At 50.8% G+C, this 16,353-nt stretch overlaps 1 protein-coding gene across 1 annotated transcript; it reads left to right on the top strand.

The window, feature by feature from the left end:
• The first annotated feature begins 1,065 nt into the window (after positions 1-1,065).
• On the top strand, positions 1,066-15,450 carry LOC140730151 (cyclin-dependent kinase 2-associated protein 1). Its single transcript, XM_073050280.1, has 3 exons — positions 1,066-1,326; positions 9,640-9,766; positions 12,982-15,450. The coding sequence occupies exons 1-3, from the start codon at positions 1,066-1,068 to the stop codon at positions 13,053-13,055; spliced, it is 462 nt and encodes a 153-aa protein (XP_072906381.1). The 3' UTR covers positions 13,056-15,450.
• Positions 15,451-16,353: the final 903 nt, after the last annotated feature.

Below are 16,353 nucleotides of genomic sequence, written 5' to 3'. Positions count from 1 at the left end.
GCTGATCCATCTCACTCCTGAATGCCTCTGGTCACCATCTGAAATTCTGCCAACAACAGTTGTGTCTTCGGCAACTTTATAGATGGCGTTTGAGAGAGAGAGAGAGAGCAGAACAGAGGGCTGAGCACGCGTCCCTGAGGTGCGCCAGTGCTGATGGTCAGCAAGGAGATGTTATTTCCGATATACATATTGTAATGTCATTGCAATGTACTGCTGCGTAGCAACACATATGCCCGTGGCATTAAACCTGATCCTGCACGTTCTCTGGAACAGTAACACACTCCGTTTTACCTTGTTCTATCTCGATGTACAGTGTAATAATCCCATCCGCAAGTTCGGATGGGGAGTTAGGCGCCGGGGTCGGGGCTGTTTCGGATCGCTGCTCCAAACGTTACTCGGTCCTGTGCTGAACTGCGGACTTCAGTCCAGAAACGCTGTTTGCTTGCGGTTACTGTTTGCTTTGTGTTTTCTCCCCCCACTACACTTCGGGTGTTTCGTCTTTATGATGGGTTATTTTATTTTGAATGGCTATGGAATGTGTTTTTTTTCTCTACACATTGGCAGTCTTTGTTCACATATATGGGGGGTTTCTTATGTGGTGGCCTGTATTATACATACTTTGATTTAAATGTACTTTGGAACTTTCAATGAACAATATACAAGCAATGTGCTCGGTACCTGTGACACTAACAAAACCAGGTGCAGAACACAAAACACGAAAAAGCCTGCAGATGCTGGAGGAACTCAGCGATCCGGTCCGGGCATCCATGGAAGAGGCTAAACAGTCGACGTTTCGGACCGAGACTCGCTTCCATGGGTGCTGCCCAACCTGTTGAGTCCCTCCAGTGTGTTGGTTCGGAGTAAGGCAAGCGGTGCCCCGGCCCCAGTGTGCGAGGGGCTGCCTGAGCAGGTGGGAGAGGCGAGGTCGGGGTCGGGACCGGGACCGGGCGGTAGGACCCGGGGGCTGCCCCGCTTGTGTCACTCCCAGACCACGTGGCGTCGGGGTCCCGGCATGCCCCGCGGAGGAGACATGAGGGCGGCGGCGCGTCGGAAGTGTTGGTTGAGATGGACGGAGGGAGGTCGGAGGTGAGAGGTCGCGGTCCGGCGGCCGGCCGGCCGGTGGGGGCCCCGGGGACTCGTGTCTCCGGGCGGTGGGGCTCGGCCCCGGGGGAGGGGGCGGTGGTCCGGTGCCGCAGACTGGGCGACAGAAGGGGACTTGAGCCGCTTTCCCCACCGGTACCTGGTCCGCACACCGGGGGTTTCCTTTGTCGCAGTTCCCGGTGCCTGAGCGCGGCGGACGACTTCGACCCGGTCCCGGGGTTCCCGGTGTGTGGGAGCGGTGGACGACTTCGACCCGGTCCCGGGGTTCCCGGTGTGTGGGAGCGGTGGGCGGTCTGGACCGGTCCCGGGGTTCCCGGTGTGTGGGAGCGGTGGGCGGCCTGGAGCCGGTCCCGGGGTTCCCGGTGTGTGGGAGCGGTGGGCGGCCTGGAGCCGGTCCCGGGGTTCCCGGTGTGTGGTCTGGACCCTGCCCCGGTGTCCAGACCGGTCCTGGTGTGAGGGAGCTGTGGGCGGCCTGGAACCTGCCCCGGTGTGTGGGAGCGGTGGGCGGTCTGGAGCCGGTCCCGGGGTTCCCGGTGTGTGGGAGCGGTGGGCGGTCTGGAGCCGGTCCCGGGGTTCCCGGTGTGTGGGAGCGGTGGGCGGCCTGGAGCCTGTCCCGGTGTGTGGGAGCGGTGGGCGGCCTGGAGCCTGTCCCGGTGTCTGGGAGCGGTGGGCGGCCTGGAGCCTGTCCCGGGATTCCCGGTGTGTGGGAGCGGTGGGCGGTCTGGAGCCGGTCCCGGGATTCCCGGTGTGTGGGAGCGGTGGGCGGTCTGGAGCCGGTCCCGGGGTTCCCGGTGTGTGGGAGCGGTGGGCGGCCTGGAGCCGGTCCCGGGGTTCCCGGTGTCTGGGAGCGGTGGGCGGTCTGGACCGGTCCCGGGGTTCCCGGTGTGTGGGAGCGGTGGGCGGCCTGGAGCCGGTCCCGGGATTCCCGGTGTGTGGGAGCGGTGGGCGGCCTGGAGCCGGTCCCGGGGTTCCCGGTGTGTGGGAGCGGTGGGCGGTCTGGACCGGTCCCGGGGTTCCCGGTGTGTGGGAGCGGTGGGCGGCCTGGACCGGTCCCGGGGTTCCCGGGGTGTGGGAGCGGTGGGCGGCGTGGAGCCGGTCCCGGGGTGTGGGAGCGGTGGGCGGCCTGGAGCCTGTCCCGGTGTGTGGGAGCGGTGGGCGGCCTGGAGCCGGTCCCGGTGTGTGGGAGCGGTGGGCGGCCTGGAGCCGGTCCCGGGATTCCCGGTGTGTGGGAGCGGTGGGCGGCCTGGAGCCGGTCCCGGGGTTCCCGGTGTGTGGGAGCGGTGGGCGGCCTGGAGCCGGTCCCGGGATTCCCGGTGTGTGGGAGCGGTGGGCGGTCTGGAGCCTGTCCCGGGGTTCCCGGTGTGTGGGAGCGGTGGGCGGTCTGGAGCCTGTCCCGGGGTTCCCGGTGTGTGGGAGCGGTGGGCGGCCTGGAGCCGGTCCCGGGGTTCCCGGTGTCTGGGAGCGGTGGGCGGTCTGGACCGGTCCCGGGGTTCCCGGTGTGTGGGAGCGGTGGGCGGTCTGGAGCCGGTCCCGGGGTTCCCGGTGTGTGGGAGCGGTGGGCGGCCTGGAGCCTGTCCCGGGGTTCCCGGTGTGTGGGAGCGGTGGGCGGCCTGGAGCCGGTCCCGGGGTTCCCGGTGTCTGGGAGCGGTGGGCGGTCTGGACCGGTCCCGGGGTTCCCGGTGTGTGGGAGCGGTGGGCGGTCTGGAGCCGGTCCCGGGGTTCCCGGTGTGTGGGAGCGGTGGGCGGCCTGGAGCCGGTCCCGGGGTTCCCGGTGTGTGGGAGCGGTGGGCGGCCTGGAGCTGGTCCCGGGGTTCCCGGTGTGTGGGAGCGGTGGGCGGCCTGGAGCCTGTCCCGGGGTTCCCGGTGTGTGGGAGCGGTGGGCGGTCTGGACCGGTCCCGGGGTTCCCGGTGTGTGGGAGCGGCGGGCGGCCTGGACCGGTCCCGGGGTTCCCGGTGTGTGGGAGCGGTGGGCGGCCTGGACCCAGTTCCGCTGTTCCCGGTGTCTGAGAGCGGTGGGCGGACCGGATCTGGTCCCGGGTAGAGCCTGCAAAACTGGGGTATAGCGTAAACGTCTGTAGTTTGCCAGCCGACGGTGTCTGGTCCCGCAGCGACCACGGGCTGTTGGGAGACCGCGGGCCTTCCCTCCTCACGCGTCCCATCAGTTCGCTACCGAACCTGTTTCCCAGAGACTGTCCGGGGCAGACTGGCACAATTCCCTCTGACCCACCGCTGCCCAGTCCCTCCCGGTACAGGTCCGGGGCCTGGGTTCGGTTTTCCTGCCGCATACGGCTCCGATGAGATGAACTTCCTGGAGGGATTTAACCGACTGAGGCAGAGACAGACCCAGGGTCCGTGAATGCGGCATCTCAGCGGAGAACCGGCACTCTCACCGGGTTGCTAAACTCTGGAACTTAACTCAGACTCAGTTGACATTTTAAAACGCCAGCTCGAAACCTATTTATTAACCTGGCTTTTAACTAACTTTTTAAAAATTTTCATGTTTGCACTTTATCCCACTGTAAAGCACTTTGAGTTACATCTGTATGAAAAGTTCTCGATAAATAAGGTGATTATTATGCAGAGCTGGACTATAGAGCCTCCGCCAATCCTTGAATGTTCCAGCTCCGTCCACATTTTCCGCACCCTCCCCTCTGCTGCCCGTGTTGTGTCCTGTCTCTCCCTCTCCCCCTCCCTCTCTGCTATTACTCATTCCCACACTGTGCTGCCAGTTGCCCGTCTGTCATACGCTGCTGGGTGTGCACACAACACGCACATTCCGAAGAGGTTTTATTGGGCAACATGGTGGTCGTTCCCCGGGCGATCTCAGATTGTCCGTGAGGGAGGTTAAACGCCCCCTTGACAACATGTGGAGACGGGGCTCCTGGTGTAGCCTGGTTCAGGTCCCACTGTCCTCTTAACTACCGCCTGAAATATCCTCAACAGAGATCTGACAAGATACTGTCTATCTTATTTGTTTATTTAAAAAGAGAGTGCAGAATGGGCACTTTGAGCGGTACACGACGCTGGAAGAACCCAGCTGGTCAGGCAGCATCAGTGAGAAAAGAGTAGCCAATGTTTCCGGCCGAGACCCTTCATCAGGAATGGGGTCTCGGCCCGAAACGTTGGCTACTCTTTTCTCACGGATGCTGCCTGACCTGCTGAGTTCTTCCAGCGTTGTGTACGTATTCTTTGATCCACAGCATCTGCAGTTGTATTTTTGTGGTTTTTTTGCACTTTGAGCGGCACTGCCCAGCAACCCCCCCCCCCCCCCCCCCGATTTAACCCCAGCCTAATCATGAGACAATTTACAATGACCAATTAACCCACTAACCGGTACGACTGTGGACAGTGGGAGGACATACAGACTTTCCGTGCCACAGTTCCCAAGGGGAGACACGATTGTTTAGAGGGAGAGCGAGTGGGGGGGGGGGGGGGGGCAGTCAGCACGTTTTGTCCACCGCAGTTCCTGAGAAGTAGTTGAATTGTGCATAATTAGACGCCTGGCAAGGTCCAGTGAAACACAATTGGGTTTAAGTGGAGTGGCCATTGTGCGAGTGGGAGAGGTGTGGGTCATAGGTAGATTTTTCTTTCCCTGTTATTTATTCTTTTGTAATTTACCGCAGTGGAGATGCCAGGCAGGACAGTGCAGTGTCGTCTTGCGAGGTGTGAGAAGGCAGGGAGACCTCCAGTGTCCCTGACGGCTACGACTGTGAGAAGTGCATCCAGCTGCAGCCTCTAACAAACCGCGTTCTGGAGTTGGAACCGGATGTATTCAGGTGGCTGGGGGTGATAGATGGGACAGACAGGGAGGTAGTTACAGCCAAGGTGCAGGGCACAGGAAATCATCAAGAGGAGGAAAGGGAATATGCAGCCAGTGTGGGGTTCCCCTGTGGCTGTTCCTCTCAACAACAGTTCTCATCCACAGAACCTTTGGATACTTTTGGGTGGGGTGGGGGGAGGTGACCAAGCAGAGGAAAGCCACAGCAGACTGGCTCTGTTTGCCAGGAGGGGAGGGAATGGAGCCGGGAGGAGTCGAAGAGAGAGCTGTAGTGTTAGGGGAACGGAACGGAGGTTCTGTAACAGGGTCTGGAACATCTCGGATCGAGTCCTCAGCATTCTTAAGTGGGAGGGTGAGCAGCCAGAGGTCGTGGTCCACGTTGGTACCAATGACAGGGGTAGGAGGGGTCTGCAAAGTGAGTTCAGGGAGTTAGGTGCTAAATTATAGGACAGGACCTCCAGGGTTGTGATCTCAGGATTGCTACCCATGCCTCGTGCTAGTGAGGCCAGAAATAGGAAGATCGTACAGTTTAACACTTGGCTAAGAAGTTAGGGTAGGAGGGAAGACTTCAGATTTATGGATCATTGGGCTCTCTCTCAGGGAAGGTGGATCTGTACAGAAGAGATGGTTTACACCTGACATGGAAGGGGTGGAATATGCTAGTTGGCAGACTTGCTAATGCTGCTTTGGGCAGGGGACAAGAGTGACAGAGCAGGTAGTGGCGAGGTTGTGGAGAAAGATATTGTTAAGCTGACATAGGAAGCCAGGAACCAGAAGATTGAGCATGGAGGGACTGATGTTCTGAGCTGCGTCATTGCAGGGAGTATTGTAGGAAAGGTAGGTGAGCTCAGGGCATGGACCAACACTGGGAATTATGACATCGTAGCCAATAGTGAGACTTAGCTGCAGGACTGGCAGCTCAATGTTCTGGGGTTATACATGACAAAGTGGGAGGGATAAAAGAGGGAGGGGTAGGGTTACTAGTCAGGGGAAATGTCACAGCAGTGCTCAGACAGGACAGACTGGAGAACTTGTCTAGTGAGATGTTATGGGTAGAACTGATGAATAAGAAAGGTATGACAGTATTAATGGGATCATATTACAGACCACACAACAATCTGCAGGATTCAGAGGAACAAATTTATGGAGAGATAGACTGTTGCAAGAAAGATGAAGTTGTTATAGTAGGGGATTTTACCTTTCCACATATTGGCTGGGACTCTCATACTGTAAAAGGGCTGGAGAGATAGTTTGTAAAGTATGGTCAGGAAAGTTTCCTTAATCGGTACATAGAAGTCCCAGTGAGAGAGAGTGTGATAACCTGATTTGCTATTGGGGAATGAGGCAGGGCAGGTGGCGAACTTGATGGCATTGGTTTCAAAGTAATGGAAAAGACAGGTCTGGTCCTCAGGTTAAGAATAAATTGGAGGAAGGCCAATTTTGATGATATCAGGAAGGGTCTGGCAAGTGTGGATTGGGACAGATTATTTTCTGGCAAAGGTGTAGTTGGGAGGCCTTCAGAAATGAAAATTTGAAGGTAGAAGGTTTGTATGTGCCTGTCAGAATAAGAGGTAAAGATAAGAAGTTTCGGAAACGTTGGTTGTTGAGAAATATTGAGGCTGTGGTTAAGGTAAAGCAGGTGGTGCTTGACAGGTACAGACAGGTGAAAAAAAATGAGGTACTTAATATAACAAATACAAGCGAACGCCTAAAAAAGAAATAAATTGAAACGTGAAGTTGCTCCAGCAGACCGTAAGATATAGGGGCAGAATTAGGCCATTTGGCCCATCGAGACTACTCTGCCATTTCATCAAGGCTGATGCATTTCTCTCTCAGCTCCTGTCTCCAGCCTTCTCCCTGTACCCCTTCATGCCCTGACTAATGAGAATCTATCAACCTCTGCCTTAAATATACTCAATGCCTTGGGCTCCACAGCCGCCTGTGGCAACGAATTCCACAGATTCACCATTCTTGGCTTAAGAAATTCCTTCTCATCTTCATTCTAATGGACATCCCTCTCTCTGAGGCTGTGTCCTCTGATCTTGGACACACCCACCATAGGAAACATCCTCTTCACGTCACTCTAATGAGACCTGTTAACATTTGATAAGTTTTGATGAGGTCACCCTTCTGAATTCCAGTGAGTACAGGCCCAGAACCATCAAACGCTCCTCATATGACAACCCTTTCAATCCTGGGAACATTTTCGTGAACCTCCTTTGAACCCTCTCCAAAATCAGCACACTCTTCCTTAAATAAGGGGCCCACTTAGACAAGGTGAAGGTGAACTCTAAGGGGTTCTACAGATACGTTATGAGCAAAAGGGTTGCAAGGAACAAAATTGATCCTCTGGAAGATCAGGATGGTAATCTATGTGTGAAGCCAAAAGAGATGGGGGAAGATCCTAAATGGATTTCTTGCATCTGTACTTACTCAGAGGACAAAACAGAGCCTATAGATGTGAGGCAATGTGGTAGGGAGGTTACGGACCCCATACAGGTAGACCAGGACTGATTAGGGATAGTTAGCATGTCTTTGTGCATGGTAGGTCCTGTCTAACCAGTCTTAGAGTTTTCGAGGAAGTTACTAGGGAAGTGAATGAAGGCAAGGCAGTGGATGTTGTTTACATGGACTTCAGCAAGAACTTTGACAAGGTCCCGCATGGGAGGCTGGTCAAGAAGGTTCAGTCACTTGGCATTTGAGATGAGTTGGTAAATTGGCTTCACAGGAGAAGCCAGATCGTTGCTGGAGACCTGTGACTAATGGTGTGCCATAGGGATCGGTGCTGAGTCTGTTCATCATCAGTATCAATGGTCTGGATGATGTGGTTAGCTGGATCAGCAAATTTGTGGATGACATCAAGATAAGGGATGTAGTGGGCGGTGAGGAACACTATCAAAGCTTGCAGTGGGATCAGGACCAGCTAGGGAAATGGCAGATGGAATTTAATGCAGACAAGTGTGAGGCTTTGCACTTCGGTAGGACCAACCAGGGTAGGTCTTACAGTGACCAGTAGGGCATTGAGGGGTGCGGTAGAACAAAGGTTATCTGGGAATACAGGTACATAATTCATTGAAAGTATCGTCACATGTAGTAAGAGTCATAAAGAATGATTTTGGTACATTGACCTTCATAAATCAGAGTATTGAGCACAGGAGATGTGTGTTATGTTGCAATTGTATAAGGCGTTGGTGGGGCCTAATTTGGAATTTTGTGTGCAGTTCTGGCCACAGGAAAGATGTAAATAAGGTTGAAAGAGGGCAGAGAAAATTTACAAGGATGTTGCTGGGACTTGAGGACCTGAGTAATAGGGAAAGGTTGAGTAGGTTAGGACTTTATTCCCTAGAATGTAGAAGATTGAGAGGAGATTTGATGGAGATATACAGACGTATGAGGGGTATAGATAGGGTAAATGCAAGCAGGCTTTTTACCACTGAGGGTGGGTGGGACTACAACTAGAGGTCATGGGTTAAGGGTGAAAGATTAAAAGGTTAAGGGAAGTATGAGGGGAAACTTCTTCACTCAGAGGGTGGTGGGAGTGTGGAATGAGCTGCCAATGAAAGTGGTGGATGTGAACTCGATTTCAATGTTTAAGAGAAGTTTGTATGGGTACGTGGATGGACCTGGTGCAGGTCGATGGGAGTAGACAGTTTAAATGGTTTGGCATGGACTAGATGGGCCGAAAGGCCTGTGCTGTGGTGTTCTATGACTCTTGACTCCTTACAGAGGACGCTGGAATTGAACAGCAGAACGCACTGAGCTGTAACAGCATTGCGCTAACTGCTACATTACTGTGGTACAGTTTTGTATGTTTCCACTAAGACCCCTCCATCGCAAAAGGTGTTGGGGAGGGAGTCCAGTGTGCACTTCAGAACTCATCAGTACAGTCCTGTGGCTCAAGCCTGCCCTTCTCAGTATCAATAATACCACTCATTGGCCATTTCTCCTCCACCTTCATCCAATAGTTTGTTAATGTCCAAATATGGTGTTCTTATGGACATTATTGTTACTGGTTTCCAATCACAAAAACAATCCTGCACAAGTTTCGATCCAGTTTGTCCACTCACCTTGAATCTGCCCAACACATCACCGGCACCAGCCAGACTGCCATCGAGGACATAGATAGATAAAGGTGCTAGAAAAGGGCCAGTGACATCATGAAGGAACCCACCCACCCTGCTCATGGACTGACTGTCCTACTCCCATCGGGGAGGAGGCTACGTAGCATCCACACCAGGACCACCAGACTCAAAAACAGTGACTTTCCCCAAGCAGTGAGGCTGATCAACACCTCCACCCACTAACCCACACCCCCAACCACCACTACTTTGTCATTTCCTGTCAGAGTCACCTTACGTACAGACACTCCTGTGCCGAGCGTCACCCGTTGCGTAATGACGCTGCCCAGGAGAAAGCAGTGTCAAACCACTTCTGTAGTAAACTTTGCCAAGAACATCATGGTCATGAGGCGATGATAGACATGGCACATCACGATGATGACTGGAAATTACATTAAACTATCTTGAATCTTGGAATCTCATGGGCTTCAACATTGTGGGACCTTACCAGAGGCATGACTGAAGTTCCTGTAGTCTACATTGATCAGTCTGCGTTTTATTACCTCTGATCCAGGATCTCCCCCTCCCCACCCCTCCCTCGGCCCGGTGTGTTACCTGCCCTGTTCACCCCCATTATCGACGGTGACAGAACACCCAGGAGTCAGTGTATTAGTTTTTTTAACCCTTTGTCTCCTGTGTTAGACGATGAGCGGTGGCCAGGCACCACAGAGTAAATATGCGGAGCTGCTGGCTATAATTGAAGAGCTGCGGAAAGACGTTCGGCCGTCGTACGCTGGGAATAAAAGCGCAATGGAGCGTCTAAAGCGAGGTAATGGCAGCACGGCGGGAAGCAAAAATGGACACGGTGGTGACCGTTCATCAGGTCAGGCTGCGTCTGTGTAGAAAAGGGACGGTTAACGTTTCAGGTTGATGAGTCTTTCAGGAGAGCTATGTAGACCACAAGACTTAGAAGCAGAATTAGGCCATTCAGCCCATCGAGTCTGCTCCATCATGGCTGATTCATTATACTTCTCTCCACAGACGCTGCCTGACGTGTTACTTGGAGAATGTTTGGATTTTTAAAAAAATGACGTTTCTTATGTTTGTAATGGTGAGAAGTCCTCTAACTGAGTTAGCAAATTGTTTAAAGGATGTGAGGGATGCTTGCTTAGACCTTCAGCCCACAACATCTATGCTTGGATGTAGGACCTCTCTTTCCTGGGCAGCCCCAGAGGCAAAATTTTGTTCTATCAGATCTTAGATCATAGAAGAGTACAGCACCAGAACAGGCCCTTCAGCCCACAATGTTGTACTAAACCAATTAAATTAGTTATCAAACTGCCAACCTAACAAACCCTTCTCTGAAACAAACTCTTATCTGAACGGTGGCTGATTAGGAAAAGGGGAGGTGCAATGAGACCTGGGTGTCATTGTACACCAGTCATTGAAAGTGGGCATGCAGGTACAGCAGGCGGTGAAAAAGGCAAATGGTATGTTGGCATTCATAGCAACAGGATTTGAGTACAGGAGCAAGGAGGTTCTACTGCAGTTGTACAAGGCCTTGGTGAGACCGCACCAAGAGAATTGTGTGCAGTTTTGGTCCCCTAATCTGAGGAAAGACATTCTTGCCATAGAGGGAGTACAAAGAAGGTTTACCAGATTGATTCCTGGGATGGCAGAACTTTCATATGAAGAAAGACTGGATCGACTAGGCTTATACTCACTGGAATTTAGAAGATTGAGGGGGATCTTATTGAAACGTATAAAATTCTGAAGGGATTGATCAGGCTAGATGCAGGAAGATTGTTCCTGATATTTGGGAAGTCCAGAACGAGGAGTCACAGTTTAAGGATAAAGGGGAAGCCTTTTAGGACCGAGATGAGGAAAAACTCTGGCATTAGACATTTCAACCCTGGGAAAGAGATACTCCCTGTCCACTCCATCTATGGCTCTCAAAATCTTATAAACCTCTATCAGATCTTCCCTCAGCCTCCGGCACTCTGGAGGAAATCAGATTTATTATCACTAACATACGGTGTGTCTTGAAATTTATCTTGTGGCAGCAGTACAGTGCAAGATGTAAAATCAACTAAGTTATAGTAAAAGTTTAAAGGGAACACGAGGGGAAACTCCTTCACTCAGAGGGTGTTGAGAGTGTGAAACGAGCTGTCAGAATGAGTGGTGGATGCGAGCTCGATTTCAACGTTTATGAGGAATTTGTTGAGTTGTGTGTATGGGTGGGGTGGAGATAGGTCTCTACCAAAGGAGGTGTAAGGCGCTCCTTCCCTCCACTAGCCTGCAGGTCACCCCTGGGCGAGATGTGTTTAGCAATACCCCCACAATGAATCAGGATCATGTGAAGCCCTGGGACCGGGTGGTGGATGGTCGTATGAGCAGCTGGTGTATATCACAAGTCCTGGTTATGTGACCACTGATGCCAGACGGACAATCTCTTAAGAGTATTGATAATGGTGGGGTCAGCCATCTTGTAAAGACACTGCCCAGAAGGCAATGGCAAACCACGTCTGTGGAAAAATTTGCCAAGAACAATCACAGTCATGGAGAGACCACGATTGCCCATGTCAGACGATATGGCACATGATAAACGGACAAGCTAGATGGGAGGGGCATGCAGATCAATGGGACTAGGCAGAATAATGGTTCGGCACAGGCTAGATGGGCTGAAGGGCCTGTTTCTGGGCTGTTGTTCTCTTGGACGCTGACTGCTCAAGTCCCATTTGCCTGCACTGTGCCGTGACTCGTTAAATGTCTGTCTAAATGTATCTGTGTTCACCACGTCCTGATCTGGTAACGTTCCCATTATCAACCATGCTGTTCTTAATAACAAAAGCACCTCTGATCTTAAACCTCTACCCACTTACTTTGATGCCTGAACTCTGGAGGAAAAGATTCGGACCATCTCCCCTGCCCTCTGTCGGCCAGGGTTGACCCTGGATGTTGATACACAAGCCAGGGCAGTACGATAAGAGAGCAAGCTAAGCTTAGCAGGCTAAGAAATCCAAAAGGATCTGCAGAGACCGATACCATTTGGCACCAGCGGTGTCACAGGAGTTGGCAGTCAGCGTTTGAACTCATTGTTAGGACTGCCTTAGGGAATCCAGCTCCAGATTCTTCCTTGAGGTTTACCCCTGAAACCTTCCCCATGAGTGGGTATAGCTGCAAGGCAGCGAGCTGAGCTGCCAGCCATGACTGATAAGCCCCATCTACCCTGTCCATGCCTTTCATTATGTTACATACCTCCTCAGCCTCCTTCACGTCCAGGACCACCAACTCAGCTTCTCGAATTTCTCCAACCAAGCGACATCGCAGTAAATCTCCTCTGCCATGTCCCACCAATAGTGCAGTGACCAGACCTGCATGCAGTATTCCACGTGTGGTTGTACAAGACATTGGTGAGGCCTAATTTGGAGTATTGTGTGCAGTTTTGGTCACCTACTGACAGGAAAGATGTAAATAAGGTTGACAGAGTACAGAGAAAATTCACAAGGATGTTGCCGGGTCTGGAGGACCTGAGTTAATAAAGCAAAATTGAATTCCTTTTAGAACAGAGAGGAGAAGGAATTCCTTTAGTCAAAAAGTGGTTAAATCTCTGGAATTCACTCCACAGCCAGCTGTAGAGGCCAAGTCACTGGGTGTTCTTAAGGCAGAGGTTGATAGATTCTTGATTTTCAGGGCATGAAGAGATCTGGGGAGAAGGCAGGAGATTGGGGCTCAGAAGGAAATGGATCTGTCACAAGGAAACGGTGGAGCAGAGTAGATGGGCCAAATGGCCTAATTCTGCTCCTGTATCTCACGGAGTACAAGTTCCCATTGCCTTCAAACCCACCAGTCGGGCCACGTACATCCTCAGTGATAGTTATCCCCAGCTATCCGGCTTCCTTGCTCAGAGGCTGGGAATTCAAATCCAATCACGGCCTTTGATTGGGATATATTGATGGGCGATTGCGGGGGCAGAATTGTTTTCTGTTGAATGGTCCGTAGCGAGTGCTGGGTTGGCTAATCATTCTCCTCTTTGCTGTTTAGGGATCATGCGCGCACGAGGACTCGTGCAGGAATGTCTCATTGAAACTGAACGCAACGCCAGATCACAGTTTTGACATCGTTTTGAGATTACAACGAACTCACCTCTCGGTCCACACTATTGTCATCTTTTATTCTCATTTTTTATATTCGAACCAAAACCTGTATATATCCGGAGAACTCTGAATATCTGACTTAATACAATCGTGCTACTCTGTGCGGACAATAATCTTGGTGTAACAAAGGCCAGGTGATGCTGTTCTGTCTTTTGGAAATAACATGACCACCCTTGCCAGGCCAGAGTTACATTCTGGTGTTTATCGGAAGCAGGGCACAAGAATGTAATTGGAAGGAAAAATATTTGCACACAAGAAACTGGAAGAATAGATCAGGGTTTAGTTTCATAGATTTGTACAGAAGTTCAAAGCTGCCTTTGTATTGCTGAAATAAAGCTGATTTTTTAGTACCTCCTTCGGCTTGTGAGTGGGACTGGAAGGTGACCTGTTCACATGGAGTGTCACTTCAACGTAACAATACCTCGGGTCTGAACTATGGAGAGCTTTTCCAAATAGTCCAACTTGTGTTCCTCATCGAGCAGCTGAAGACTCCCTCCTGGAATTTTAGACCAGGGGTAGGCAACCTTAAACACAAATGATTTTCTAGCACCATGTGTTATTCATTAATACGAGGCAAAACATAACTAGATGTATTTAAATGGATAATTCCCATATTTCAAGTTTTTGATGGCATTTATCTGGCCCACCGTCCGCTCATTAATACATGATCCGGCCCACAGGGGCAAGGATGTTGCTGACCCCTGTTGTTTTAGACCATTTGGCCTGTTGAGTCTGCTCCACCATTTGGCCATGGCTGATCCATTTCCCTCTCAGTCCCAGTCTCCTGCTGCCTTCTGTATCCCTTCATGCCCTGACTATCAACCTCTGCCTTAAATATACACAATGACTCAGCCTTCACAGCTGCCTGTGGGAACAAATTCCACAGGTTCACTATTCTCTGGATAAAGAATTTCCTCTTATATCCATTCTAAATGGATGTCCCTCTATTCTCAAGCTGTGTCCTCTGATCCTGGACTTAACCCCCCCCATCACAGAAACATCCTCTATTGAGGCCTTTCATTATGGTTCAAAGGTTCATTTATTATCAAAGTGTACAACTCTGAAATTCTTCTCCGGATAGCCATGAAACCAAGGAAGAAAAGAACAGCAGCACGATCATCAAACCCTCCCTGCATGGAGCAGGCACATCCCCCTCCCCAAATCCCCCTCCCCTCTGTACACAAAGAATGTGAGAAAGATCAGGCAAAATATAACAAAGAATATTTAAAAAACCATAAATCTGGGGGGAGAAAAGGTCCGGATCCAAAACACAGAAAACCTGGGTAACATTCTCCAGGCACAGTCGCATCCTCTCACCTTTCCAGCAGTGAGCAAAAGGCAGTCTCCCCTCTCCGGCAGCAGAGTGATCCCACCAGTTTCAATGAAATCCCCCCTCATTCTTCCGAATACCAGTGAGTGCAGACCCAGAGCCATCAAACGCTCCTCATATGACGAGCCTTTAAATCCCAGAGTCATTTTTGTGAACCTTCTTTGAACCCTCTCCAATGTCAGCACATTATTATGCTTTAATTTACAATGTGTTCATAAATTAAACTGTCAAGATCTTTTTTCTGATTTAGTGCAATAACAGCCAATGAAAAGAAAATTGAGGAATAGAGTGAATTTTCATTGGGGATCGGAGGTGCAGTGGGCCCAGCAAGCAAGTGTAATGAGAAATAAAGCACCAGAGCACCTCTACTTCCTTAAGAGTTTGCAAAGATTTGGCATGATATCCAAAACTTTGACAAACTTCTACAGATGAGTGGTGGAGAGTATATTGACTGGCTGCATCACAGCCTGGTATGGAAACACTAACGCCCTTGAATGGAAAATCCTACAGAAAGTAGTGGGTAGGGCCCAGTGGATGAAGCGCACCCTACCATTGAGCACATGTGCAGTGGAGCGTTATTACATGAAGCAGCACCCATCATCAGGAACCCTCATCAACCAGGACATTCTCTCCTCACTGCTGCCATCGGGTACAGGAGCCTCAGGACTTGCACCACCAGGTTCAAGAATGGTTATTACCCCTCAACCATCAGGCTCTTGAACTAAAGAGGATAACTTCACTGAACTGATTCCACAACCTATGAACTCTCTTTCAAGGACTCTTCATCTCATGTTCTCGGTGTTTATTGCTGATTTATTTAGTATTATTTTGGGTTGTTTCCTGTTTTGTATTAGCACTGTTTGTTGCCTTTTGCCCACTGGCTGTCTGTCTTTGGTGTGTGCAGTTTTTCAATGATTCTGTCGTGTTTCTTAGTAATTATTGTGAATGTCTGCAGGAAAATGAATCTCAGGGTTGTACAGGGTGACATGTATGTACTTTGATAATAAATTTACTTTGAACTTTGAATTGATTCCTGTGGGTGGACAAGAGAAGAGAATGTGTTTGTTAGCACTTGGAATTGCTTTTCTGTTGGGACAAATCATCCAAAAGTTAATAATTCCATTTCTGAACCAGAAGCAGGTTTAATATCGTATGTCGGGACATTTGTCAGCAGTACACGACAATAGTATAACTATAAATTACAATAAGTATATAAAATCAACGAAGTAGTGCAAAAAGAGAGGGAAAATACTGAGGAAATGTTCATTGTCCATTCAGAAATGGGATGGCAGAGGGGAAGGAGCTGTTCCTGAACCGTTAAGTGTGAGCCTTTGGGCTCCTGTACCTCCTCCCTGACGTTAGCAATGAGAAGAGGACAAAGATCTCTTTGTAGAACTACTGAGAAGTGGAAAGAAAAATTCCAAAACTGCACCAGGCTTCACGTGGCCTATAGCTCTGCACTTGGCTTTAGAGTCATAGAACAGCACGGCACAGAAACAGGCTCTTCGGGCCATCTAGTCTGTGCCAGACCATTTAAACTGCCTACTCCCATCGACCTGCACCGGGACCATAGCCCTCCATACCCCTGCCCCATCCATGTACCTATCCAGACTTCTCTTAAACATTGAAATGGAGCTTGCGCTGGTAGCTCGTTCCACACTTTTCACCCGCCTCTGAGTGCCTCCCAGCACAGTAAGCAAATATCCCTACTTTGTATGGCATGAGGGTGAACGGAGCCGAGACCACGTCCTAAATATTCATGCCCGAAGATCTGTCTGAGTGATCCCAATAGGTCCAGTGACTTTCCATCTCCATGTGAATCTGAAAGTGGACGCAGTTTGAAATCACGCAGACAGCTGTCTGTTAGTGACAGAATCGGAACATCAACGGGGGCTTTGTCCAGAACAACATTATCAAACAATGTGTTAA

Source organism: Hemitrygon akajei, chromosome 7, assembly GCF_048418815.1.
Source record: "Hemitrygon akajei chromosome 7, sHemAka1.3, whole genome shotgun sequence".
NCBI lineage: Eukaryota > Metazoa > Chordata > Chondrichthyes > Myliobatiformes > Dasyatidae > Hemitrygon > Hemitrygon akajei.
Note: the sequence above shows the minus strand (reverse complement) of the source record. Positions and strands in the feature narration are given on the sequence as shown.

Coding starts and splice junctions, on each gene's coding strand:
- LOC140730151 (XM_073050280.1), top strand. CDS start 1,066: ATGGACGGAGGGAGGTCGGAGGTGAGAGGTCGCGGTCCGGCGGCCGGC. Junction 1,327..9,639: donor ACCCGGTCCCGGGGTTCCCG/GTGTGTGGGAGC, acceptor CTCCTGTGTTAG/ACGATGAGCGGTGGCCAGGC. Junction 9,767..12,981: donor AATGGAGCGTCTAAAGCGAG/GTAATGGCAGCA, acceptor TTTGCTGTTTAG/GGATCATGCGCGCACGAGGA.